Genomic DNA, 26,390 nt, shown 5'->3' with positions numbered 1-26,390 from the left:
TATAAGAAGTCAACCACAGCTTCCTTCTGCAGGATGACTACAGCCCCAGACTGGACCCCAACAGAGACCTACCCAACCCACCTCCTTGTTTAGCTGTATACAAGGAATCTGCCTCCTCCATTCATCGAGTTTCTGGGTTGTAGTTGCGGCTGGTGGTCATGTGATTCCATAAATACTCATATCCTACCCCATCCCAGATTTTCTGTGTGTTCATATAGTACAACCAATTTATTATTTATTTATTTATGTACTTATTTATTTGGTTTTTCGAGACAGAGTTTCTCTGTGTAGTTCTGGCTGTCCCGGAACTGGCTCTGTAGACCAGGCTGGCCTCAGAAATCAGAAACTCAGAAATCTGCCTGCCTCTGCCTCCCAAGTGCTGGGATTAAAGGTATGCGCCACCACTGCCCGGCACAGTACAAGCAATTTAAACTGATCCCCAACTAGTTTACACATAAATGAGACTCAGACTATGGTTATTTTGTTTGGCTTTGACAATTGCTGGAGGGTAATCCCAAACCTATTTATCTAACTGCTGTCCTGGCTACCTCCCCAGCCATGTACCCCAGATAATGCCTGTTTCTCCTGGCCATGCACCCATCGTCCATCTCCCCTCATGGTGGTTTCCTCCTCTTTCTTCTCCACCCCCAATCAGGTAACTCAAAACTCACTTACCTCTAATCCCTTTGGTAATTGGCGGTAAACAATTTTATTTAAGCAATAGTTTTAAATTGAGGAACAAGGTTTTGCACAACAAAAGCTTGTGAAAGTGAGAAGTCACTTGTAGGCCTAGACCTCAGGTTGCAGAATTCAGCTTTACAGTACAAAGCAACAGAGAGAACCCCCTTTTATCACCCCCTTATCACCCAGTCAGGGCTTCAGGACGAAGATATGTAGGGCCACTGATCATGACCAAAGGAAGCTTAGGAAGAAGAGGGTTCATGTCTTCTTACACTCGCAGATCATATTCCATCACTGGGGGAAGTCAGGGCAGGAACTCAAGGCAGCAGTGTGAAAGCAGGAACTGAAGCAGAAACAATGGAAGAGCATGGTTTACTAGTATTCCCCCCCCCCCCCGCCTCCCCTTCCCCCCCTCCCCCCATCCCACCTCCATGGCTTGCTCTCAGCCTGCTTTCTTATCTATCCCAGGACCACCCGTCTAGGGTTGGCACCAACCATCACAGTCTGGGCCTTCTCACATCTATCCTTAATCAGGAAAATTCTGGAAGGTCATGGTGGTGCAAGGCTTTAAACCCAGCACCCTGGAGACAGAGGCAGGCAGATCTCTAGAGGTTCAAGGCCAGCTTGGTCAACAAAGCAAATTCAGGGCTACAAAGAGAGATCCTGTCTGAAAAAACAAAAAACAAAGACAGACAAACAAACAAACTCTACAGACTTGCCTCCAGGCCTTCATAGAGACATTTTCTTAATTTAGGGTCCTCTTCCCGGATAACTCTAGCTTGTATCAAGCTGACAAACAACAATAAAATATGACATGCAGGTAGTAGCAAACTGAAGATGTGAAACCTGAGTGTCCTCAATCTAGAATGAACATGCAGCAACTCAGATCTGAAAGAAAGCATATATGTAACTTACACTTCAGCAGGCAGAAAAACAAGACATAAAAAGAATTTTTTTTTGAAACAAGGTTTACACTGTAGCCCCTGCCCACTTCAAACTTTCCATAATCCTCCTGCCTCAACCTCTTTAGTATTAGGATTGCAGGAACAAGACACCACACCTTGAAAATGTAGAATTCTTTTTCTTTTTTTCTTTCTTTTTTCTTTTCTTTCTTTTTCTCTCTCTCTCTCTTTCTTTCTTTTTTTCTTTTTTTTTTTTTTTTTTTTTTTTTTTTTTGTAATTTGAGACAGAGTTTCTCTGTCTTGTCTGACTTGGAATTCCTATAAAAAAAATTTTTTTTTTTTCCAGACAGGGTTTCTCTGTGTAGCCCTGGCTGTCCTGGAACTCACTCTGTAGACCAGGCTGGCCTCGAACTCAGAAATCCACCTGCCTCTGCTTCCCAAGGGCTGGGATTAAAGGCGTGCGCCACCATTGCCCAGCATATCAAAAATTTTTAAATTACAGAATATCTTTTCACCTTGTAATTCCTCTCCTACAAAAATTTATAATAAGATATTAGTATTTTTATTTATAGGGTTATTTATAATTGCCTCAAGATAAAAACTACCTAAAGTATTCCAGTTGGGGGCCTCCACTCTCTCAGAGGAGAAGAGAGGAGATAGAAGGAGGGACTTTGTAAAGGGGGAAGGGCAGGGTGGTGACCAAGATATAAAGTGAATAAATAAATTAATAGAAAAAATTGTGTCAGATCTGATACAATAGCACTATAATCCTAGCACTTGGGAGCTAGAAGCCAGAGGGCCAGGAGTCCAGGGTCATCCTTGGCTACACAAAGTCAGATCAGCCTGGGCAATACAAAACATCGTCTCAAAAATAAAACAAACCAAAAAACAGATTGTTTTGGGTAATTTTCTGCTTGCAGAGACATGTTCATGGTCAAATGACACAGCAATCAAAACCCAGAATGATCTACATTGATATAACTGGCCAATAAGCCAATAAGCTGGACAAGCTGGGGCTTGTCCTCTTAGAACCCAGTTGCAGGGCTGAAGGGAAGCCATACTATCTTGCAACAGGCAGAGAGGAATACAATACCATGTGGAGAGATGGACCAACCATGTGTCTACAGACACAGCTGTGTGAGTGACCTTAGCTGATGTCATATGAAATGACACATGTGCAGTGGCTCAACGGGTCCCAAAGCTACAACTCCTTCCTCTCCTGTCGTGTGGCTGAGGCACTCAGCTGTTCTCACATCTAGGTTTGTTTTTGTTTGGTTTTGGTTTTTCGATACAGGGTTTCTCTGTGGATCTCTGGCTGTCCTGGAACTCACTCTATAGACCAGGCTAGCCTCGAACTCAGAAATCTGCCTGCCTCTGCCTCCCAAGCGCTGGGATTAAAGGCATTTGCCACCACTGCCTGGCACATCTAGTTTTCAGAATAGTTACAGCCCTTTCCTGAGTAGCTTCTGCATGTGAATTCTCACTCTTGTTAGCTCCAGGGAGACAGAGCTCTGAGTGACCCCAGCCTTACTAAACCTAACCTACTATCCCTGGCCAGTGATTGTACAGCCTTCACAAATACCAGCATGAACATAACACACACACACACACACACACACACAAATGTGTGTGTCTACATTTTCCTGTGAGGAAAAAAAATTACCCAATGGCTACTCCTTCCTGATAGAAAAACCAAAATAATAATAATAATAATAATAATAATAATAATAATAATAATAATAATAATAATAAAATAAAAATAAAAAGAAGAAAACAAAAAAAATCTACCCCCTAGTTTTACTACCCATAGGTCCTACAGGTAACTTAAATTAATCTTTCTCCATCAGGACTACACACAGAAAGGCGCTCTGTCTGCTTTGTTTGTGGGTGATACAGGTTCCCTGCCACAATACTTTCATTATAAAGTTGAAGAGTCTCAGAGAGAATGAGTAGCTGAAGTCAACTAGCAAACTTGTTCTAGAGCCCAGATTGACCAACTCTCCTTCCTCCTGAGTCCCCAGCCGCAGCACTCTCCCTGTCAAAGGCACTAGCCTGTCCTGGATCTGTGACATTAATTTCAAACCTCTATAAGGATAGGATCTCACTCCCTCTATTAAAGTATGAGTCAGCTCCAGCACCAGGGTGAGTCACCCAGCCCTTCCTGATGAATGTACCTGTGACTGCTAGGAGACAACCAGGTGGGGGCTTTGGGGACAGCCAGGAAAGATGGGACACAGGTAACCTGCTAGGTGAGCTATCATGTGTTTCTTTTGGCTGCATGATGGAGTCTAAAAGTAAAGATGCCCACGTTTCAATTTGCTACTAAATTCCTCCCTCACCACGGCCTCCAGCAGCAGCACCTGAACATCCAAGCTACAGGTTCCTCGGCCTGTCTCGTGTTCCCTGTAAAGGTAGAGGGGATCAGGAGGAGAGACGGCTTTCTGGGAAGATGTCTTGCTGGTTATATCTGTGTGAAACGCATGCCCAGTTTACACCTCTGTAGAAGCAGAGGTTCTCAGTTCTCAGAGCAAGCCAGCCAAGGATGGCTGTCTGCTTTCCCATTGGCCCTGAGCTTCTCAGGGTCTCTTCCTCCTTATTGCTTTCTACATCCAATCTTTATGGAAGGTCTACTGTGTGCTAGGCCCAGGGCAAGCTATAGAACCCACCTCAGAGCCCAACAACTTATATATTCAGGACCCATTTTAGAGAGAGAAAAGTCCACAGGGAAGACTGGCCTAGGACACCACCTCTGGAGATGATAACACCAGACTTCTGATCCTAGCACTCTGACCTTCCTGAGGCTTGATGAACAGAGGTCTTGGGGCCACATCCAATCCTCTCTCCAATCTCAGAGGCCCCTAGGAAAGAAACCAACATATAGAATTTACAAGAAGCAGGAGGAGCCTGCAACCCTGGAGTAAACAAGGCTCTGGGGATGTAAAAACCTGGATACAATGGCTACTATTATCCAAATACCTGTATGGTGATGATCACCCAATAGTTACTTTCTCACTCCATAGACACAATCCATTCTTCTTCTTCTTCTTCTTTTTTTTTTTTTTTTTTTTTTTTTTTTTTTTTTTTTTTTTTTTTGTTTTTCGAGACAGGGTTTCTCTGTGTAGTCCTGGCTGTCCTGGAACTCACTCTGTAGACCAGGCTGGCCTCGAACTCAGAAATCTGCCTGCCTCTGCCTCCCAAGTGCTGGGATTAAAGGCGTGTGCCACCACCACCCGGCCACAATCCATTCTTTAGGTGGAGATATTCCCAGGATGCAATTGGGAGACTCAGGTCAGGTCACACACCCAAGGCTCACCATGAAGCAGGTCTATCTCTGAGTCCTGTACTATGTCTTCTCCACACCTTGTCACCTCCTTCTTCATTTATTCTTTGGTTCTGTCACTCATTAAGCATTTATAGTTTATTTCCGGTGCCAACTAACTTGCTGGACAGAGGGAAGCTAGGAGTGACAAAGGGCTTGCCCTGGAGAGGTATTTATCTCAGGGGAAGATAAGGTTCAAATAATCATAATCTAATTGATTTGAACCAGGCTAGGCAGTTGCCTGGCTGATACTGGGTCAGGGGCCTATACTAGTATTGCTGGTCCAGTCTTTACTTAGTTTATAGATTTATGTGTGAGTGTGGGAGTTGTGGCATGTAGAGGTCAAAGGGCAACTTTTCTGCAATTGGTTCTCTGCTTCTACCTTTTTTAAAATTTTTATTCATTGTACATCTCTTTCTGTGTGTGTGTATGTGTGCTTCTGTGGGTCTGTGTGTGTTTCTGTGTGTGTGGGTCTGTGTTTCTGTGAGTCTCTCTCTCTCCCCCCTCTCTCTCTTTCTCTGCATCATGAAAGTTGTTACTCTCTATCATCCACCTTGTTTTTGAGGGGGGAGGTCTCTCTTGTTTCTGCCATTGTCTTGCCAATGGGAGCTCTGGTCTCCACCTCCCATCCAATTTAGGTATCCTGGGATTAGAGATGCAGCCTCTGGCTTTCCAAGTAGGTTCTAGGGTTTGAACTCAAGTCAAAGTCATACACTGCAAGCCCTTTCATCCAGTGAGCCATCTCATTGGCCCTGTGTCTTCAAAATCAACTAAAACTCATATTTACCACCTATATGATTTGGGCAAATTTCTTTACTTCTTTGTAGAGCCTTTCTTTTCGTCCTAAGAGAATGTAGAGAAAAACTTTCATCTCATAAGATTCCTGAGGAAATTAAATTAATTGGATTATCATACAGTTTCATTTAACACACAAAAAGCAAGAGGTAGTTATTCACATGGGGAAAGAGACAGGAGGACTGAGTTTGGCATAATGTGACTCTGTCTGAAAAACTAACAAGTGAAAAACATCCAAAATAAAACAAAACCAGGGGGAAAATGTATTAGGAGACCTGGTTTGTAGCAGCCACTGGTTTGGGGGCTTGGGATACTGAAAGGCACAGGCAGGAGACATCTCCCTAGAACCACATAAAGACTTTTAAGTAAAAACAAACAGAAGCTCAATATGCATTCAGACAAATGCAGAAATTAGAAACATCCACAGCTCTGAATTTTCACAAACAAAACACAGCTGGGTAATTAGCATCCTTATGAAAAAACAGCAACAGGGTCAGGAGTTGGGTGTGGTGACAGGTCCTCCTATCCCAAGTAAAGTTCAAGGAAGGGGTGGGTGAAGGTGCCCCGGAACTCAGTTGTGAAGATAAATAATAATCGTAATGCAACTCTTCTGTCTAGTGCTGGGAAATCAAATCCAGACTAAGCAAACCCTCGACCATTGAGGTTCAATCCCTGTCCCTAATGCCATAGTTTTGAGAAATTAAAAATAATAAAAAAAGGAAGAAAGAGAATGACAAAGCATCAAAAATTTCAATAAAGATGGGATTAGTTATTGTGAGCTGCTGAGTCATATCAGCTTGGGGCAAAGAGAGAAACAGGAGAAGCGCTGATTGGTTCTCCAGCTGCCTCACCCTGATTCTCCAGCAGGCCCCCCTCATAGCGGAGCCCCTCCCTTCCAGACAGAACTGTCCTCCAGACTTCTGAGCTCACGGAAAGTTTTGCATGTTATGTGCCTGCAAAATGCTTTGCATACGAGCCTTCATGTGATGCCTGAGGTTAGCCGTGCTGTCATATGCCATGGAAAAATGCTTAAAGCAGGGGGTGATACTAAGAGACAACAGTCATGGCAGGTGGGAAGATACCTGAGAAATGACGCTATGTGATGGAGGGTGGGAGTGAAGAGGAGGTGATGGAGGCCCATAGTCCTTTGGAAAGGCAGAAGCCACAGGTTGGCTGGACATTGGGTAATGAGGTGTGAGGAGTCCAACAGTTTGGAGGCACCATCTTTTGGGATGCTTGGAGGACTAGGGATGCAACGAGGAGCCTAAGCACGGTGATTGTGAGCACCTGTGGGACTCCAGAACCTTGTGCTTGGAGGCAGTTAGACAGCCAATTGTGATGCTCAGGACACAGTGAAGGAGGGATACTTCCTTCAGCATTCCCCAGATCAGTGAATAGGTGGTAGTGGCGCTTGCAGAGACACAGAAAATGATCAGAGCAGGTGGTTGGCGCAGGTGTGCAAATCAGAATGAAAAATAAAAACACACAGAACTGTCCTGCCTGGCCCAGCCGCCCTTCCTGAGCATAGGTACGGTGTTTACGTCCAGCGGAAGGATTTGAGTTGCAAAACAGCCTTCGGATTAAGGCTCCCCCTCCCAGCGCCTGCTTGCGCCCCTTGCATCAGCTGCCACTGATTCAGCAAAGCCTTTTCGCCTTACCGGGTACACTTGCCTTTAAAGGCAACAGAGCCTTTTCCGGGCTGTCTTACTCATTCTTACGCCGTAGCCGCTAGGACCCGCCCGCAAAGCACCGCCCATTTCTAAGGCCCCTAGGTCCACAGGCGTGCAGGCTGACACGCATCAGGCAGGCACTCGCCCGAATCATCATGTGCACCTGGCCCCTCCCCAAAAGTCCTGGGAGCTCTTTTTTCTTCTAGACTGCCAGGGGCTGGTGCAGCTTGGACGCTAACCAGGAAAGGCTGGCTCCTTTAAGGGCTGAAGTCAGCCTCCAGGAAACAAAGCTGCCAGTGTAGGCACAGACTAGCAAGTCTCACCAGGTCTGGGTGGTCGCTGTGGGACCCCCACCTCCTCCCCTTTAGAAGCCTCAGGTAGGGGCAGGTTTGGGGATGCGGAGTTGCCACCGGGTTCTTTTTCTCTGAAACACTCTATGGCTCTCCACTGCCCATCCAATAATGAAAGCTTTGGCCTCTACCTAGATGGATGGCATCCAGGGTCTTTGTAACTAACTACCTTTTCAGCCTCTTCTCCCTGCACACGCACATCAGTTTCTAGGCGCCAATAACACTACAAAAAGCCAATTCTCCGGGCTTCTGTCCATATCCCTCTCTGTGGCACACCATCCTAGCTAAGGCTTTGTATCTCATGGGCTTTCTCTGGTGCTCTCTACAGGGTTAAATTCTGTTTCCAAGGACTCGGTCTCCAAGATAATAGTCCACCTAAGAATCTAACCTCTGATCTTGTGTCCATAGCTCCTAGTAAGTTTGCCTCTAAATAGTTGCCTCCAGGGACTATAAAACATTTACAGAGAGAGGACAGAGACGTGGAATTCCAAGCAGACAATGGGATCTGTGTCTGGGCAGGTATAGGGAAATGGGGGGGAAATAACACTGTTTTCCTGGCTACTCTGCTTTTTCTGTGGGTGCCATGGGACCATAGGACTGGTCTGAAATGCTGACATCAACAATTAGTGCAGTTTGAGCAGGTCTGATAGCACAAGCCTTTAATCCCAGCATTTGGTAGACAAGTAGGTCTCTGAATCCAAAGCCATCCTGGTCTACAGAGTGAGCTCCAGGACAGCCAGTGCTCTATAGTGAAACCTTGTCTCAACAACAACAACAACAACAACAACAACAACAACAACAACAAAAAAGCACAACCAGAAGTATTAGTGCAATTACTTTGAGAAACCCTTATTCAAATCAGGAGGAGACTATTAGACCCATTGTAGAGATGGATGTGGGTTTTGAAGCTGAGAAGAGATGTTTGGCAAGTAAATTGCTGAGCTGGGACTCCAGTGTCTGAAGCCTGTGGTTCAGGGCACTGTCTAAAGATTCTCTCTCTTTCTGAAATCATTCTATCTGCTGCCTTTGTACCTGCTCTTCTGTCGAGAAATGGCCTTCATATCTGGCCGCCTATTGAACTACCTTCCAAACCCTGCTGTGCATCACCTCCCCCTTCCCAAAGAGAGTCTCTCTCTCTCTCTCTCTCTCTCTCTCTCTCTCTCTCTCTCTCTCTGGAGACTTACCCTGTATTTATCTTTGGTGATGGTTTTTACACTACCTCTCTCTCTGTCCCTCCAACCTGGGGACTCCCTGAAGCTAGCAATAGGCTCTCATGCCTCTGTCCCTGGGATATTGACTAGCACAGGACTGTCATAGAGAAGAAAAAAAGATGGCTGATTGGTGAGCTGTTGGCTGAGATATAGGCATGTGTTTCTATAGTGGGGGTGGTTGAATTTGTGAACTGGCCCTAAGGAAGGGCCTGGGTGACCAGGTTTGGGCCTTGTTCCAGCCCTGACATCATATGTATTGAGGGAAAGAAACAGGTCCATGGTTGGAGAAAGCAAGAGCAGAGAAGACAGGTCTTGCAGTCAGCACGGTAAGAAACGGGGCGTGGTGGTGATCAAGGGGAGAGGAGGAAGGAGATCCCAGACTCACCAGTTCCACATGCTTTACTTTTCGGGGATCCACCCCAACAAGGATGCCCCCCCTAGGCCAGCACCTGGCACACAGCTCAGCTCCCTGTCTCGAACAGAAATTAACTTCTCCCAGATCCCGCCTTCAGCTGAACCTAGATGAAACAAACAGACTGGAGGGACCACAGAGGCTATCAACTGTAAGACTCACGACTCCAGGAGCTCACCTGCAATTCTCACAGCCCAGGGTTTGATACGAATTTTATTTTACCCAGGAGAAAACCGCCGTTCATTGGCTGGGAGCTTGCCCAGGACCAGCTAGAGGCGGTTTATAGGTGAGCTGGTTCAATGCCAAGGTGTTCTGTGTCCTTAACCATTTAGACACCCAGCCTCTCTGATCTTCACACTTAGGTGTCACCATACAGTCAGAAATAGAGGGAGGTGGCGCTTTTACAGCTTAGAAAAGTGGTGGGTATGGTGTCTAGGCACAAAAAGAGGAGCTTGGGCTTGGGCACAGGAACACGGAGCATGGAGCGGGAGAATTCAACTTCGGGGCCAGATCTCCCGTGGTCTCTCTAATGAACTTAATGCCACTTTACACGTAACAGGCGCGGTTGTAAACACCCTACAAATATTAACTCGCTTAATCTTCCTAACAACCCAGGACGTTGTACTATTATTATCACCAGTTTACCAAAGCAGCCTAGTGAGGAAGCCGGAGTCCCAGCCCTGGCTTACAGTCCACACCAAGAGCTATCATTTTGCTAGTGGCCATTGAAACTCAGAGAGGTGTGCAAACCAGCCCAGAGCCACACAGCGAGCGCCCCCCCACGGGTGCGGAGTCTAGCATCCAGCGCCAGACTGCCGTCAGGAGCCTTCAGCCCCTCCGAGAACCACGCCCCTCGGAGGCCCGCCCCGGACGTGCTGCTCAGGCCCCGCCCCTCCCGGGACCCCCCCCCCCCCGCAGCGCCAACCAATGGCGGCGGTACTATAAAAAGGCAGCTCCGCGCGCTCTCCCAAAAGACCCAGAGTTGCTGTCGGAGTGCCGGTTTAGGTTACGGGGTCTTAAGTGCGTCAGGGCGTGGAGGTCCGGCGGGAGACGCATAGTCACAGCACGTCCGTTCTCCGTCTAGCAGTTGGCACAGCTAGAGCCTAGAGCGCAGCGCGGCCATGGAGCCCAGCAGCAAGGTGAGTAACGGGGCTGTGCGCCCCGGGCGGGGATGTGCTGCCGAGCGCGGGCGCGGGCCCGGGCGCCTGTCCGGGTCCCCGCTTCCTCACGCGGCCGCCGCGCGCTTCACGCGTTCGGGGCGGGGGCCGCGGATCAGGGGCCCAGGCGCCGCACGTCGCGCACGACCTCGGCGGCTCCTCCCGCGCGGGGGAGGGGGCCGAAGCGCGGCGCCCATTGGCTAAGAGGGCCGAGCCCCCGGCCGGGCCCCGGCTAGGCGCGGAGGAGGCGGTACCCACCCGGAGCCCGCGCCGCGCCCGGAACCCGGGCCTTGGGGGTGGCCAGGAGGAGAAGGCACTTCCTCCAGGCCAGGGTCGGGGGGTTGTCGAGCTCCGGGGACCGCGGGATGCGCAGTCCTCCAGAGATGTGGGCCTTTCCCCGGGGAAAGCCACTGTCTGGATAGGCTCTCTCTTCACCTGTGATCAGGCTTGCCCTGTATGGGCCGGATTTACGAAACCCCTCCTGGGCGTGCGACATTGTTTCTTTCTTGTCGCGTCTTTGCTTTGTGTAGAGTTTGTTCTAGTCCCTTTTAAATTTTTAAAAATACATTTGGGTTTTCCCGTCTTAGTATATAGGAAGGCTCAAGGATGCGCACTTTCACGCCCCACTACCCTTTTCCTCTTTAAAGTTAAGTACAGCGCAAACGTGCTAAATCCTGGACTTCCTTTAGTGGGCAGTGGGGGTGTTTTGGTGGGACCAGTAAAGGAAGCTCCAGTTGGCTCCCGATGGTCATACTGACAGTCTCTGCAGGGCCACAGTGATAGAGATAGAATGTAACTAAGTAAAAAGACAAAAAGTGAAAGACTGAGGCCCCGGAGTTTTTCAGAGGCCGCTTAAATTCCGAACTTTGGTTTCTCCAAGTAGAACTTTTCTCCCCGACTTCTTCAGAAGAAAATGCTGTCTTACTCTCTGTAGTGCTAGACCTAGGTTAATCAGCCCGTCTTTCAAATTCCTTGGATTTTGTTTTTGTTTTGGAGACATAATCTCACTATCCAGCCCTGGCTGCCCTAGAATTCTCAGACTCACAGATCCGTCTGCCTCTGCTTCACGAACGCGGTAAGGCCGGGTACCACCACACTGGATACTTATCGTTTTGAGCGGATAAGATGAATATTTTGAGTACAGAAGAGAGGAGAAAGGCGATTGATCACCTGGCTCATGGCTAAACTGCTTTTTCCATGTTCTGTGCTAACTTACCAGGAACACACTAACGGGAAGTAAGTTTCCTAAAGTCACACAGTTCCTAAGGTCTGGGCTGTTTTCACTGTCTCCTTTCACTAGTGTTTCTTAAATTGTGAGCAGTGCCGGGCGTGGTGGCGCACGCCTTTAATCCTGGGAGGCAGAGGCAGGCGGATCTCTGAGTTCGAGGCCAGCCTGGTCTACAGAGTGAGTTCCAGGACAGCCAGGACTACACAGAGAAACCCTGTCTCGAAAAACCAAAAAAAAAAAAAAAAAAAGTTGTGAGCAGTAGGGAGAGAGTAAATGCTACTGCGGGCAGGTGGATGGATGCACTTTCTCTGCTGGACTTCCCAGACTTTCCCTACTGACTCCATCTGCAGATCTTGGAATCTCTCCTTCCCCATGGTTCGTGTCTGTATCGATGAATTCATGCATTTGCACTGTTATTTACACCACTAGAATTTTCTCCCGGAGAATAGCCCTGGCTGTCCTGGGACTAGCTCTGTAGACCAGGCTGGCCTTGAACTCAGAGTCCCACTGCCTCTGGCTCCCAGTGCTGGGAGTGAGGGCATGTGCCACTATACCCAGTTCAGGCACATATTAATTATCTTGTGTAAATTATTGGGAAAAGCCCTTCCCTTTCGAGATGGCTGATATCCCAATCAGGGCCACAGCCTTTTGTGTTGTATATTAAAAGAGTCCTGGAGAGCTATTTAGATGTCTGGCATGCCTCCCCTGTACTCTGTAGTAAAGAGCTTGACGGAGGAGGAGCTGATAGGGAGGGGCAGGTAGAAGCTCCTAGCTAGCAGTGGCTCACCTCCTCCTCCAGGTCCTGGCCATCCTGGCTAGGCTGGTCCTTTGCTTTACTGGTCAGCCTCTGCACTCAATGTAAAACTACCTAAAAGTTACAGGGTTCTTCAGGATATGGTGGTAAAAGAACATACAGATCTGAGCTTCACAGGGATGTTCTGAGTTCTCATTTAGCTTAGTCGCCTCCTCTGCAGAATGACATCAGTCCTGATCATTAGATATTAGAATGTGGTGGGGAAAAGCCTAGAGAGATGACCGAATGGGTAAAGGCATTTGACCGCCATGCATGAACATCTTTGTTCATTCCTGGGACTCACATGCTAAGTAAAAGAACTGATTCCTGCAAGTTGTCCTCTGACCTCTATGTGCACACTAGCGTGTCTCTCCCCACTCTACACAAATAAGTAAGTGAAGGCAGGCATGCTATCGAATCTCTTGAGTTTGAGGCTGGCCTTGTTTATATAGTGAGTTTCAGGCTAGTAGCTATGGCCATAGTATGACCCTGTCCCTAAGTAAGTAAGTAAATTAATAAATAAATAGAATTTGGAGAGAACAGACCCAAAATGTGTCTGCCAGTCCCTATAGATAGATGTTCCAGATGTTTTCTTGAATTCCCATGACATGCTGGGCCCTGAATAAACTTCAGCAACCTTCTACCTCATCTGAAGCCTACTCCTAGCAGCATGTGCTTTTAGGGGCTCAGGATGCTGAGCTGTGAGTGTTACTTGAAGTCATTAAAGCTCTTACTAGTTAGGAATCTGGTGTATGGAGGGAACATTGGTGGGCAGGGTCCCAGACCCAGAGCTAAGCCAGCCAGTGTGGCTGCCTGCCCTGCCTTGGGCTTCTGTTTCAACTCTCTGATGGCCACTTGGGTAGTTAGAAAGGCCCACACCGTGCTGGAGCTGTGTGTGTGTGTGTGTGTGTGTGTGTGGCTCAGTGGTAGAGCCTTTGCCTAACGAATGAGGCTTTAACAACTACACTGTGGGAGAAATGGGAGTCCATGCCATGATGACCTTAAAATTCAGAGAAAAGTAACTTTATCAAGTTTATGTGCTGCTTCTCCCCCCCCCCCCCCAAAAAAAACCCCACATTGCCAGCCTTTGCAGGTAGCAAGAAGATAAAGGAAGCTGAAGAGACCTGAAGATCAAGGTTTGAGGCATTTTGTTGTGCTGACAGAGTTCCCCCCCCTCTTATCCCACATTCTGTGCCATCTTCCACCCGTCCCAAGTGGGCAGAAGTCCCCAGACTTCAGGACTGCCAAGCCATTTCTGGGCACAGTGGGACTCTGAGGGTTGCATTAATTAGGTCTAAGTAGATGTCAGGAAGCTTCTGTGAAGGGAAGTGGATTTCCTGGGAGCTTCAGTTTCTTTCTTTGGTAATTGTGGTTAAGACTGTTCTCTTGTTCTAGATCAGGGTGGTGGCTACTATAAGTGGAAAGATACCCCCTTTCTTGTTATCTTAGATGCATAAGCAATGTAAATAACCCCAAGATGATTCTTGTCTAGTTTCAAGCCACCCTTGGGTTCTACCTTACCTTCCTCCTGGCTGGGTCAGCCCCAAATCCCCCTCTAATCAGCTTGTGATTTCAGGGAGTGCAGCTTTAGTGGCTGCCTCCTGGTCACAGGGTGTCAGTGCCCAGTGCTCCAGCACCAAGGGTACAAACATCAATGTCCCCCACCCCCACTGGCAGAGCTAGGAAGCCTGGAACAAAGGGGAAAGTGTGCACCATTGGCTTGGGGCCTGCAGCCTCACCCCTCACCTCTCTCCTGGGTACAGAGGTGACAAAGCCATTCAGTCCAGCAACCACTGTCCCAGAATGGTGGAGGCCAGGAAAGCTCCTGGCGGGACTCAGTGGCTGAGAGAGGTTGTGTCCAGGCTGGCCTAGCCCAAAACAAATCTCCAATTGTTACCTCCTTCCCAGGGAGGGGTGGAGTGGAGCCTGAGGCTCTGTCACTCAGCCACCAAACCTGGCAGTAGCTTATAAACACTAAGATTTGCAGTCACTGAGCCAGGGGCTATTGGGCCTCCAACCCGGCCTTTGCTTACCCCAAGGCTTTGACATCCAGAAAAGGTAGAACATTTCTGCCTGACCCCAGATGATGAAGGTGTTGACTATCTAGTTGTGTTTACTGGACAGACATTTGTTCAAATTGCTCATGTCCCCTGTCCAGGGAAGGGCTACTCTGAAACTGCTTTCTTGTCATTTCCCCAGCCTATGCTCACATCTATGGATCATCTATACTGAAGTTTGCACAGAGATCTGAGGACTGTTAGATCTCTGGTCTGTTTTCCCAGCAGAAGGTGTCAGGAGCTTAGGTGTCTGTAAAGCATGCTGCTGAAGGGGAAGGATGGGGAACCCAGCTAAAGGGATGAAAGAAACAGTGCCGCTTAGCTTTCCTTGAGCATGAAGCTATAGCTGTCTCCCAGCTTGAGCCATGGCTTCCTGCTCAGCTCTCCTGGTGACTCCTAAGTGGTCACCAAATGCACGAGAGAAAGTCTTCAGTATCCCACCCCATATCCATGGTCCGCTCCTCAGCCTTGGGTACTGCCAATGGTGGCCATGTCAGTCACGTGTCTAGTATGGTGTGGCAGTTCTTAGTACCGGCTCTCTGGATAGCAGTGTTAGCTACTGAAGTAGTTTCCTTCAGCCAGGCACTGGCCTGAGCAGGGGCCTCAGCCTGGTAGCCAGCTTTGCCATCAGTGTTGTGGGCTGCACCATTGTGCTGGCACTGTACTGTGTGGCCATACATAGCACCTTCTTTATCCTCCCCCAGACACTTGGCCCCTGGTCTCAGCCCCACCCTTATCTTCTCCATATAGAGCTCTTCTGATCCCAACAGCCAGAGTATGACTCAAGGACCCCTGCACTGCAGAGCTATTAGCATGTCATACCCACAGGCAGTTACCTCATCTTGTGGGTTAGTCTGTTAGCCCTGTCCTTGTCCCTACCACCTTATCAATCAACTGGACGAATGTCTTACCTGACCGGGAAACTTACCCTACCATATTATCTTTTTTTCTTTCTCTAAACGCTTACTTATAAAAGCAGACCTGTTCATTAATCTGGGAGCAGTGTCTCCCAGCTAAGGAAAGCCTTCAGCTAGAGTGCTGCGCTGGAATTACCATTCTCCCCAACACTTCTGACGGCAGTGTGCTGGGCCTGCCAGGCCCTGGGGTTGCTTCCAGTAAAATCCCCAGATGTGAATGGAAAATAAAATTGGATTTTAAAAAATTACAGAAGTAATGGAGCAAACTAAGGAGAAGCATAAAAGTAAAAGGACAAATGTGTTTTGTCTCCCCTGTCACAGTTAGTGTTTACTCCTGAGACTCCTGTACCTATAGATATGTGTCCGAATGCAATACTGGGTCACACTTCAGTGTCACGCAGCCCATCCCATTCACCAACCCAAATAAGTACTTCAGTGTCCTGCATCGTTAGGGCATCATTGGCTTCACATCCAGCAACTAAGGGGACTTTGGGTTATGAGCTTTTTTTCAAACACAATATAATTATGCCTAGGGCTTTTGTTTTGGTTTATCTTTTTCTAACAAGCCACCCTGGGCTCTAGCACATGCAGATATTTTGCGTTCTTTCCAACGCTGCACAATATTCCATTGCTGACATGTTTTGCTGTGATTGAGAAACAGTGATTCTGTACGTTTTTAAAGAACACTACTCACTATTAGGTGCATTACATATATTCATTTCTGCTCTGGCTGCCAATGAACATATCAAGTCACACAGATAGGGATTTGCTCCAGTTAATAATCCAAATACTTCTGGGAGCATGTTCAAACACAGTCTTCACTCAGCAGTGTCTTAGGAAAACCTCAAAGAGAATGGAAGATGTAAGGAAAGAATTTTCATAAAATCATCAAAGTGGAAGAGATGGGACTTAACCTTGCTAAGAGTGACAGTGTCATTTGTCTATGCCCAGTCTTATATTAATTTTATCTCTGCTGAATTGGTGCCAACATACTACCGAGTGTACCATAGGGGTGTTGACTTCTTGGGGGTCCCTTTAGTCACCTCAGGCCCACTCCTGCAGGCCAAGGAGGTAGTTGTTTGCCCTTCATGGGAAGAATGCTCTTTACAAGCTGCTTAAGGAGAGTGGTGTGAATTTTACCTGCAAGGCTTTGAGAATCCTGCACAGTTCAGGCATTGACTTTGCATCCAGCAGCTCAAGAAATTATGTTTCAGGCAGACAAATTTGCTATAAAGGGCAGGATAGTAAATATTGTTGGCTTTGTGGCAAGATCTGTCTGCCTTAGCTTACTTACCTCAACTACAGCTGAGCCACTGTAGCACAAAAGCCACAAACAGAAACTCAGATGAGTATGATTTTGTTAATGGTCATGGAAGTTCTAATTTAATGTAGCTTTCATGTATTCTCCCTCCCTCAACCCCATCCCTTAGAAATGTAAAGCCCATTCTTAGCTAGTCCCTTAGCTCAGGGCTGATTGTCAGCCAACCTTGGCTTAGAGTAAAATCAAGTAAAAAGGGCCAAAAGGTCACCAGACTTTGGCTGCTGGTTCAGAATTGACAAGGCTTAGAGAATTGCTGGAGTGAAATCTGACCTACATAGAAAGCACCAGGTAGAAACCTTGTTTCCTTCAGGAACCAATACTGGGAAGTAAAGGAGAGAACCTGACCAGGAAGGGCAGAGCCTGTGGTACCAGAAGCCCTTCCCTCTCCTTGCCCCCTCCCCCCATTTGAAGCTTCAGAGAAGTCCAAGAACTCCAGGGTAGGAGCCTTTCCCTCTTTGAGCCTTCCGTTCTCTAAAGCAGAAGCAATCTCTTCTAGAGTGGAGTAGAGTGGGTTCATGATAGTTAAATCAGGATGTGAGCAGCCCCTGGCAGGGTGCCTGGCACCTTACTGGTGCTGCTGATAAGTGCTGGGCTCCCACTCCCCCGCCCCCTTGAAGACAAATGAACACTGCCCCACCTCCAGGGCCACCACAGAGTGCCCAGGATTCAGTCATGCACATCTTACCATCCCTAGAAGGCTTTAAGAAAGGCCTAAGGTCACATGAAGGTCAGTGTTGGTGTTCCCGGATTAGACCATCACTGTAAGATTTGGGAGGCTTGAAAGGAGTCAAATGGCCAGAAACACTCAGGTCCTACCCTTAGGTTTACTGAAGAATTGGGATCCCTGTTTGTTCTTCACCCTCACTGCCCTTCATCCAGTGATGATGGCACATGGGTCTATAATATCTCAGGGTTTTTTTTAAATACTCAGAAATTCATTCAAATGTATTCTTAGAAAAGGAATATATAGTAAACAAATGTGTAAAGGGGGTTGAACATCCTCCCTGCCTCTAAAAAGCCGAGTGGTTCATGCTTCAGCACACCTGGAGACTATAGGAAGCAGCAGACTAAGAGTCACATCTGAGCTGGGACTCCCCCACAAGGAATACCCTGCCTCTGCCTCCTAGTGGTGGTGCCACATGCCCTCCCGCCTTCTGCCAATATTGACTGAGAGCCTGCTGCAGGACAGGCCAGGCTGGAAGGGCACACAGGTGGGTTCAAAAGAAAGACTATACATTGGCCTGTGGCCTGGGCTGTCTGTCTTCTCAGATAATGGGAAGGAAGTTTCCCCACTTAACACTTCACCAGTTACTTCCTGAGGTGGAGGAGGGGCACATGGAAGACCCTCTGAGCTCAGGTGTTTGATGAACTGAGAGGCCAGGGTGCATCTAAGGGATTTGAACTCTATACCTAATTCAAAGGTCTTCTGCATCCCTGTGGGGGTATGCCACAGGGGTTTGGGGAGGGGATGAGACATTTCCACTTCTCAGCACATTAGGATTCTGACAAAACATCCGTGGAATGCATTTTATCCAAACAAGTTGAGAGGTGGGTCTTTGCGGGTGTTCTCCCCTCCCCGGGCATTATTCTGCTGCAGAGACAGCAGAGCCATGTCTCTTTCTCAAAGTCCCCAGTTGATGGCAGAGTAAGCTATAGACTGTACTCTAAAAGGCACCCACATTCTCAAGTGAGGTTTACATCCCTTCTACGTCACCACATTCATGTCAGCCTGGTAAAAGTAACACATGTTGAGTTCATGTATTTCAGTTTCATCTGCAGACTAATGGCAGCAGATTTGTGGACAGTGGTGGCCCAGTTGATTGAGGGTGGCTTCCTGTCCTTACCTCATTCAGCAAACACTTGTTGATTGATGTTTCCCAGGCCCTATATGGACACTAACATAGAACGGAACAGTGAGCTGTCCCTATTTCCTCAGAGGTAGAGCTGCCCCTCAGACCCTAACTACAAGGTAAAGGGAACTAGTGGGCTGTGTCTCAGCCTTATTCCCCTTAAGTGTAAGTCAGCAGTGATCAAGTGTGGTAAATAGGGTGCTGTGGTCTGGGGAGAGGGCTGGGGCAGGAGTTCCATTCCTCCCCTGCAGCTGTACTGAGCCAGGCTAAGCCTCATTTTCTTAACCTGGCTGTACCAGCCATCCTGTTTCTACCACTGTACATACTGTTCTGTCTACCTGGAATGTGGTCCTGCCACTGCTTTCCCAGTTGGCAGACTGCGTTCTCGTGTCCTTTGAGCTGATTTCAAAGTCACCTACTAGGAGTTGAGTTTTGATCGCCCCCCAAGGCGATCCCTCCAGGGCTTCCTCAGTTCCCCAAGCACCTCTCCTGAAGTCCACACCTATGGGTAGTCACTGGGTCTGACTCCCCACCAGTGCTCACTTGACTACTAGCTATCTCCTTGACATTAGGCAGGTCTTCTCCAGTAAAGTTAGACTTTGACCTGCCCATGGCAAATCCCCTTTGAAAGGGGTTTGTCTTTGTTTCCCAGCTGTTCCCTCTTCAATCCCTGGCTATTGAATAGGGCCTTATGGAAGACACAGGCCTAAGGAGCTTTGACATCAGAACCAGACTCAGTGTGAAACAGCCCGCTGTCGCAGTGCTCCCCCCCTCCCCCCCATTGCAGTAGCTCTACTCGGCTCTACCGGCATAGTGTTTTGACAAGTCTATATTATTTTTCTCTTTTTATTAAATAGCTTTATTATAAGTAATATGAAATAATTGATTTATAAAAATTCATTGTGGCTGAGTATTGAGTTCAGAACTCAAGAACCCACAAAAGGATCTAAAATAAAGTCTCCTTTTGACCTGCCTCTTGCTGGCCACCCAGGACCCTCAGTGTTCATTATTACCTAGACCAAGCTGGTCCTGAACTCAGATTTGCTTGCCTCTGCTTTCCAAGTGTTGGGATTAACTCGTGCATCACCATACACGACCTTCATTGTCATTTTTACTACATTCTTTTAAGTGGTTATTCATATTCTTCCAATTTTTTTTATATCAAAGGTGGCATTCTATATGAATACTGATGAAGCTTGCTTTAAACTTGTCCTTGTATCTTGGAGAATGCCCCAAACCAATGCATTCAGATACACCCTTTACATATTCCAGTACTGCTATGCCACAGCTCACTAAATCATAGGTGTGTGCCAATTTATTTTCTCTTCTAATGTGTACTAGAAATACGCATATTTGCATACCATAAGTATCACACCTGAACAACCCTGAGCATGTCACTTAGCAGATAGCCCAGCATATGGTGGGGCTCAGCTGTCACCATTGAGCCCTGCCACTGATGTTTACCACAGCCTCTTAAGTCCCAGTGGTCACCTGATGACCCTTGGCTTGGCTGTGGCTCCTCAGAATCTTGTCATATGCTCCCTGCCCACTCACCCGGCAGCCCTGGGTGTGGAGGCTCCCTAGAGCACTGGGAGACAGGAGATTTGAGGCCATGCCTGTTGATTGAGTTGACAGAGGATGGGAGCTGGAGGGAAGCCTCATAGTAAAGGATGGATTTGAAGGTCAGCCAAGGAGAAACAGACAGACCATTAGAAGGCAGGCCCCAACATTGTGAGTGTGACACAGGCCTTCCTCTTTCTCAGACTTACATGTGAGAACTATAGCTTTGGCAATCCTTGTCCTCCAGGCTTCTAGAAAATGAGAAGACCTAGGAACAAGTCTGCTTAAGGGCTACACCCACTCTATCTAACAATCTAGAAGTCAATGCTGCTTCTGGGTACTGTGGGGAGACAGGCCCAGACACTCAAACAAGGCTGAAGCCCAGCTAAGACTATCCCCCACTGCCCTAGAGTCTCACAGGGCTCCTGATCCTATGCTTCCTCCTGGACCCGCAGTGTCCAGCCCAGTGCCATGTAGGTGTTCTGCATCCGTAGATGGCTGTTCTATTTCTTTTGGTTTGGCATAAGTCCCCAGCTCTATTTTTCCCACAGCCTGTTAAGGGTCTGCCTCGAGTTACATTTCTTGGCTTCCCCATTTGAAGAGCTGGAGAGAGTCCCTAACTTTTATCTGTTTGGGTAGACACTTCACTGGCTTTTCACCTGCTGGCCTCATCCCTTATTCCTGCCTTCAACTCTTTGCCCCTTAGGAACTCTTTGGTTTAGCACTTAGTCACTTCGGGTCATGTACTTTTGGAGTCATATTTCTGGATGGTGTGTTATCTGGTACAATTCACCCTGAAATGAAAGCTCATGGTTTGCTGGGGGTAGGAGTGGGGTCATTGGTGTGAAGAGCACAGAATGAAGGAAGACTCCAGGGCCCTGAGTTCTGAACCTGACATTGCTACAGACCCCTGAGTAGATTGGAACTTTGATCTCTTGCTCTGGGCTCTCAAGAACTTTGTTTTCTCCCCAGTGAAGGGTGGAAAGGCTAGAGGACAGGGTCATGTCTCCAGCGCTGAGCAACATGACTGTTCCCATTTTGCAGATAAGCACATGGAGGGTGGGGAGGCAGTGGGGCAGGGAGACCCAGCTAGCCTGCTAGAGTTTGCATTGGCTAGACTCAGTCCATTGCCCTTGGCTTCAAATCCAGAGCCTTTCTTTCCCATCTGCACTGTCTCTTTTATTCATTTTGTTCTCCCTGGTGAGGCAAGGAAGGTTGGTTCCTCATCTTCCCACAGTGTGGGCCATCTGAAACGTAAGCATCACTCCTACCTGGGTAGTGAGACCTTGGAAAACCAAAGCCTCTCTAACTTTGTAAAGAAAAGCCTGATTGCTCTCCCCTCAGAGAAGTCTAGAAGTCAACTGGGCAGGTTTGGGCACCTGAGGCCAGGAAGTAGCCAGGTTTCCTGGGAGAAGGACAGGTGTGTTGCCAGGAGTCAGGCTAGGCATATCTGAACATGGGAACCTGCCAGCATTGACTTTGTTCTGTAGTACTCCGGGCCCAGACATGCCTGTAACCCTGTGGTTTCTTCCTCTGCAGAAGGTGACGGGCCGCCTCATGTTGGCCGTGGGAGGGGCAGTGCTCGGATCCCTGCAGTTTGGCTATAACACTGGTGTCATCAACGCCCCCCAGAAGGTAAGTGCTCCGCCACTCCCCATATATACCAACACCCACACACACTCATGGTGCCACCTCAGTGTCAGTCATTGACACCAACTGAACATCTTCCCTCCCAGCTGGAATTCTGGAATCCCAGGGCCATGGAATAGTGCTATTGTGGTAGGCCATCTTGGCTAGTTTCCCAAGCAGCATAGACACACTCTTCAGTATAGCAGGATTTCATTTATATAGTATTTGGGGCTTCTGAGACCTCCACCTGCTGCTGGGCAAGCGGGCAGGCAGTGGGGAAAATGGTCAGAGAAGAGGAACCTTCGTCAGTGCCACCCTGTCGTGCAGTCTTTATGTTCTCACATGCCGTCTACATACAGCATAGTCTAGTTCCAGACTGGAACTGCTTCCTGTCCCCTGGAAGTCCCAGGTCAATTTAAGCAAACACGGCATCTTGTCCTGAGGTGCTGCAGGAGCTCGAGGTCTGGCTTCCTTCTCCCCATTGCACGTCTTAGATCTGCCCCCACTTGCTCTCTGGGTTTTTAGACTGGAAAGCACTCTGGCAATCACCTACTTATTCTGAGAGAAGAGGAAGGAACAGAAATGGAGACAGTCACAGCCCCTCCTTCACATTAGGCATTTGCGTGTGTTTATGATGTTGGGTGGTGATTTCTATTTTATAGACTCAGGCTGATGAAATGACCTGTAGGCAAGGTCATGTACTGCTGAATGGTGGCCTCCCAGCCAAGCTCTTTGTTTCCATAGCCTGGGGCTGCCTTCCTGATCCACACTCTTGTCCTTTAACAATTCACACGCTCACCGGGATCATGGAGTGGAAGTAGACAGGCCTCCTGTCAAGACCATGCTCACTACCCAGGCTGATGAGACTAGACAGTGAGTGTGAGTGCCTTTCAGGACCAGGGGCACAGCCAGGGCACTAGACTGTGTGGAATCAGAGCTGGGCTTCTTCCAAGTGGGCGGAGCCTGGCCATAGGGCCACGCCTGGTGCTGGGGAGCAAGTCCCTAGGCAGGCTTGGCTGCTGAGTCATGGTGAGCTGCGGCAGCCCTGATGGGATTTTTCCAGGATCTAACATGGCAACTGTGAACCCATGCGTGGAACAAATCCCAAACCCTGTTTTGACTAAGTGCTCAGAATAGCTCCCACCAAGGTGTGTCATTTGCAGCCAACTCTTTTTGGGAATCTGCACATGGAGTCTGTAAGACAAGATTGAGGGTTCCTGGACACCCAGATTCTGGTTTCAGATGCAGAGGAAGCTCCTTAACTGTTGCTGAGGGGTAGCCAAAGCTGAGAAGCAGTGGGTTAAGCACTGTTGTAACTGTGGTCACAGTGAGCTAATGACATAACTAGGGCTCTAAAGGCAGGTCAGAGGGACCTTCAGGAGAGGCAGTAAGGTGCCCAGCTAGCAGAGAGCCACATCCTCTGTGAGGGATGAGTATTGCAGCCTGTCAGGCAGGTAGGCTGGGGGAGAAGGGAAGCTGGGGGGGAGTTCACAGCAAGCCAGACCTGGACCACTGTAGTCTGTGCATGAGTAGCTTGGATCTACACCATAGCCAGCCCCCAGCTTGTCATGGCACAGCCAGATGGGTAGGTGGAAGGTGGGCATCATGAGGACCTTTGAACCCATGGAGGAGGATAGGCCTGATCAGGTCTGCATCTTGGAATTAATGCCACCTGGAGTAGTGGGATGAATCTGAGAGTGTGAGCTGGGGTCAGACACTCCGGGACTAATGTCATAAGAACAAATGCTGCAGCAAGCCAGTGGTGGCGCAGCGGCTAAGGTAGCTGCCTGCAGAGGGCGAGCCCGTGCCCTCTGCTCTCTCCCCCAGTTCGAATCCTGTTTTCCCCGTGTGACTCTGCCCGAGTTTCATGGAAAAAAAAAAGAACAAATGCTGGCTGCTGGAGAGATGGATCAGAGTCCAAGATGCCTGCCACCAAGCCTGACAGCCTGGGTTTAGTCCCCAGGGCCCATATGGTAGAAGACAAGAACAGATCCCTACAAGCTGTCCTGATCACCACATACATGCCAAAACACACACGTACCGTTCCCCATACACAAATGAGTGTAATTCAGTCAAAGTTCAGTATGAGGACAGGAGGGAGGATTCAAAAATGGCTTTTACATGTCTGGCTCAGGGGAGGAACTAGTAGATGCAAGGTGGCAGGAATTAGTCTGTAGGCGTGAGGTGGGCAGGAATCAGGTTGTTGGCCACCTTTGGAGGTAATGTAGAGGTGCTCACAGATCTGAGTGGTTTCGAAACGTACGCAGGCTGGAGAGTGAGTGAGTGATGATCACTGCTATCCACATGGGCATGGGGAAGATCTGTGAAGTCAAGAGAGCAAAGGTCAGCTCTTGGACATTCCCAGTGACAGATGGAATGGACCCTAGGAAGAGAAGCTGACATCTAGAACCAGACAAATGCAGGGCATGGTGGTGCATACCTAGAATCCTGGTGGGGTTAAGAAGTGGAGGCAAGAGGCTCTGGAGTTCTATTCTAGAACCTTGGCTACATAGCAAGTCTGAGGCCAGTGTGGTCTACGTAAGATCCTGTTTCAAAAAAGCCAGTATAAAGTAGAGAACCCAGAAATGGGGACTTCCCAAGGTGAAAGGAAGACCTGAGGTCTTGAAGGATGAGGGTCTTTTTCAAGCTTGTTCTCCAGTGTGTCCTTGTACTGGGAGCAGCGCTTGTCGTAGTAGTGGGCTCCACTCAGCAGTAAAGAAGCAGATACCCAGAGCATAAACTGGACTGGTCACCCCCACACTGCTTAGTGTGGAAGTGATGGTGGCTTTGTGGCTGCAAAGAGCAGTTAGGTGGGCAGTGCGTAAAGAAGTCTCCTTGCATTAGTTTGAAGAGGGAAAGGGAGAAAGAGTAGACTTGGTAGAGAAGAGAGAAGAGGTCCTAGTGGCTGGATGGCTTGTGTAAGGTTGTTGTTTGTGTTGGGATTTTTTGTTTTTATTCCAAATTTCTTTTATAAACATGTTGTGGAGGTAAGTTTATGAGGCAAACTGTGTTGGGCAGGAGCCTGGGAAACTGCTCCTGACACAGAGGGACAAGCAAAGCTGGAATAAGTTTGTCTGCCTTGGAGGCTTCCTAGCTGGTAAAAAAAACAGTGGGAGGCCAGGGCTGGGATGAGGATGACCAAAACTGCTACCTGTTGTGTCAGCACAACAGGACAGGTAAGCCACACAGAAAGCCTAGCCAGTGAACTGGATATTATGAGAGAATCCATATTCTCATACTCATATGAGAGACACCTGTCCAAAGGTCCTCTCAGGAGTCAGACTTGAGAGTGACCGTGATAAAGTGACATTCCCATTCCCGAGCCAGTTTGTCCATTTTGCGGACACTTCTCACAAGCCTGCCTGGGTTTTTCCATTTATTATGAGGAAAGGATGGAAGTAGCAAGAGTAGGACCCTAGAACATGTGGCTCAGATAGTATAGCACAGAGTGGACGCCGTGCCAGGATAAGATTTAATCCATTGCCCAAGGAAGGCGCGATTCAATTATGGCAGCACTGGCTATCAACAACAAGCGCTTATCCAGCACCGAGTCTGTCATGTCAGACCCTGCCCTCTGCAGCAAGGAGGTGTGGCTGTGACCTCAACACAGTCTTCTAAGGTCACCCCATCTAGAGTGGATGATGAGGGAGACCTCTTAGAGTGTGTGGGATCTGTGAGGGGTTCTTCCAGGATCCTCCCATATCCCCCCTCACCCCCCTGAAAACTAGTCTGGACACTCAAGACCCCACACGGAATGTAGCCCAGCACTGCCCAAGCCTGTGCACAGCCCTCCTCACTGTCCCATGTCACCTGCATCTGAAACCACATAAGCACTGTTGTCAGAAGTTGCTGGACTTCCTGTATTGTTTAGGAATTAAAGGCAAAACAGTCTGTCCATGGTCAGCACAGATGCAGTTTTCTTACAAATATTTATGTTCCCAGCTGGTAGAGCCCACAGATGTCAAAAGAGGAAAGGTTTGGGGAGAGCAGCAGCAGCAAAGACAGGATGAAGGGTTTGGCAGCAAGGAGGTCAGATGCCCAAGCAAAAAGTGTCATGGAAAGGGCTCTCCTGATGTGGAATCTGTCCATCCGCCTGGGCTCTCTGTTCTAAGTACTTCTCTGAGGGAGTGAGGCTGGGTGGCTGAGCTCTTGAAGTACCTTTGCCCACAGTGAGCAGACATTTCACTGGGAATTTGTTCTTTGCCATAAAACAGGCCTGAAGGCTTCTGCCGGAAATGGTAATTAATCATGATATTATCTTAAATGTTTATATTGCACCTGCCCTCAGATTACCTCCTCTCCCTGCACCTTCCTTGTAAGCCTGGCACACAAGACTATCTTCCTTTCTGTGGATGAGGAAAGCAGAGTTGGCTGGCGAGTGAAAGGCTGAGCTGGGGTGGGAGGGGAGGGGATGGGTGTGGGCTCTGGGCCTGCTCACCACAAGTCAGGGTGGAAAAGGTAAGCCTGGCCATAGAGGGAGGCAGAACTGCACAGGGATACCCTGGTTACTACTCTGGGCTGACCTATACAGTGCCTCC

The 26,390-nt window shown here is 48.4% G+C and overlaps 1 protein-coding gene and 1 long non-coding RNA gene across 3 annotated transcripts in view; one reads left to right on the top strand and one right to left on the bottom strand.

Moving 5' to 3' along the window:
- Positions 1 to 685: 685 nt before the first annotated feature.
- LOC117708257 (uncharacterized) lies at positions 686 to 10,205 on the bottom strand. Of its 2 annotated transcripts, none has more exons than XR_004606818.2 (4): positions 9,314 to 10,205; positions 4,250 to 4,441; positions 1,401 to 1,569; positions 686 to 1,024 (listed from the first exon to the last, which is right to left on the bottom strand). It is a non-coding gene; the product is annotated as an uncharacterized LOC117708257 (long non-coding RNA). The 2 variants fall into 2 exon arrangements; XR_013110486.1 differs by lacking the exon at positions 9,314 to 10,205 and adding an exon at positions 7,356 to 9,301.
- Positions 10,206 to 10,271: 66 nt separating this feature from the next.
- Slc2a1 (solute carrier family 2 member 1) overlaps positions 10,272 to 26,390 on the top strand; it is a 28,263-nt gene continuing 12,144 nt past the window's right edge. The window contains exons 1-2 of the mRNA XM_034502011.2: positions 10,272 to 10,479; positions 21,763 to 21,858. Of these exons, the coding sequence (XP_034357902.1) occupies positions 10,462 to 10,479; positions 21,763 to 21,858 (114 nt within the window). The 5' untranslated portion in view covers positions 10,272 to 10,461. The remainder of the gene's footprint in view (positions 10,480 to 21,762; positions 21,859 to 26,390) is intronic.

Source organism: Arvicanthis niloticus, chromosome 5 (genome assembly GCF_011762505.2).
Source record: "Arvicanthis niloticus isolate mArvNil1 chromosome 5, mArvNil1.pat.X, whole genome shotgun sequence".
In the NCBI taxonomy this organism is placed as follows: domain Eukaryota; kingdom Metazoa; phylum Chordata; class Mammalia; order Rodentia; family Muridae; genus Arvicanthis; species Arvicanthis niloticus.
Note: the sequence above shows the minus strand (reverse complement) of the source record. Positions and strands in the feature narration are given on the sequence as shown.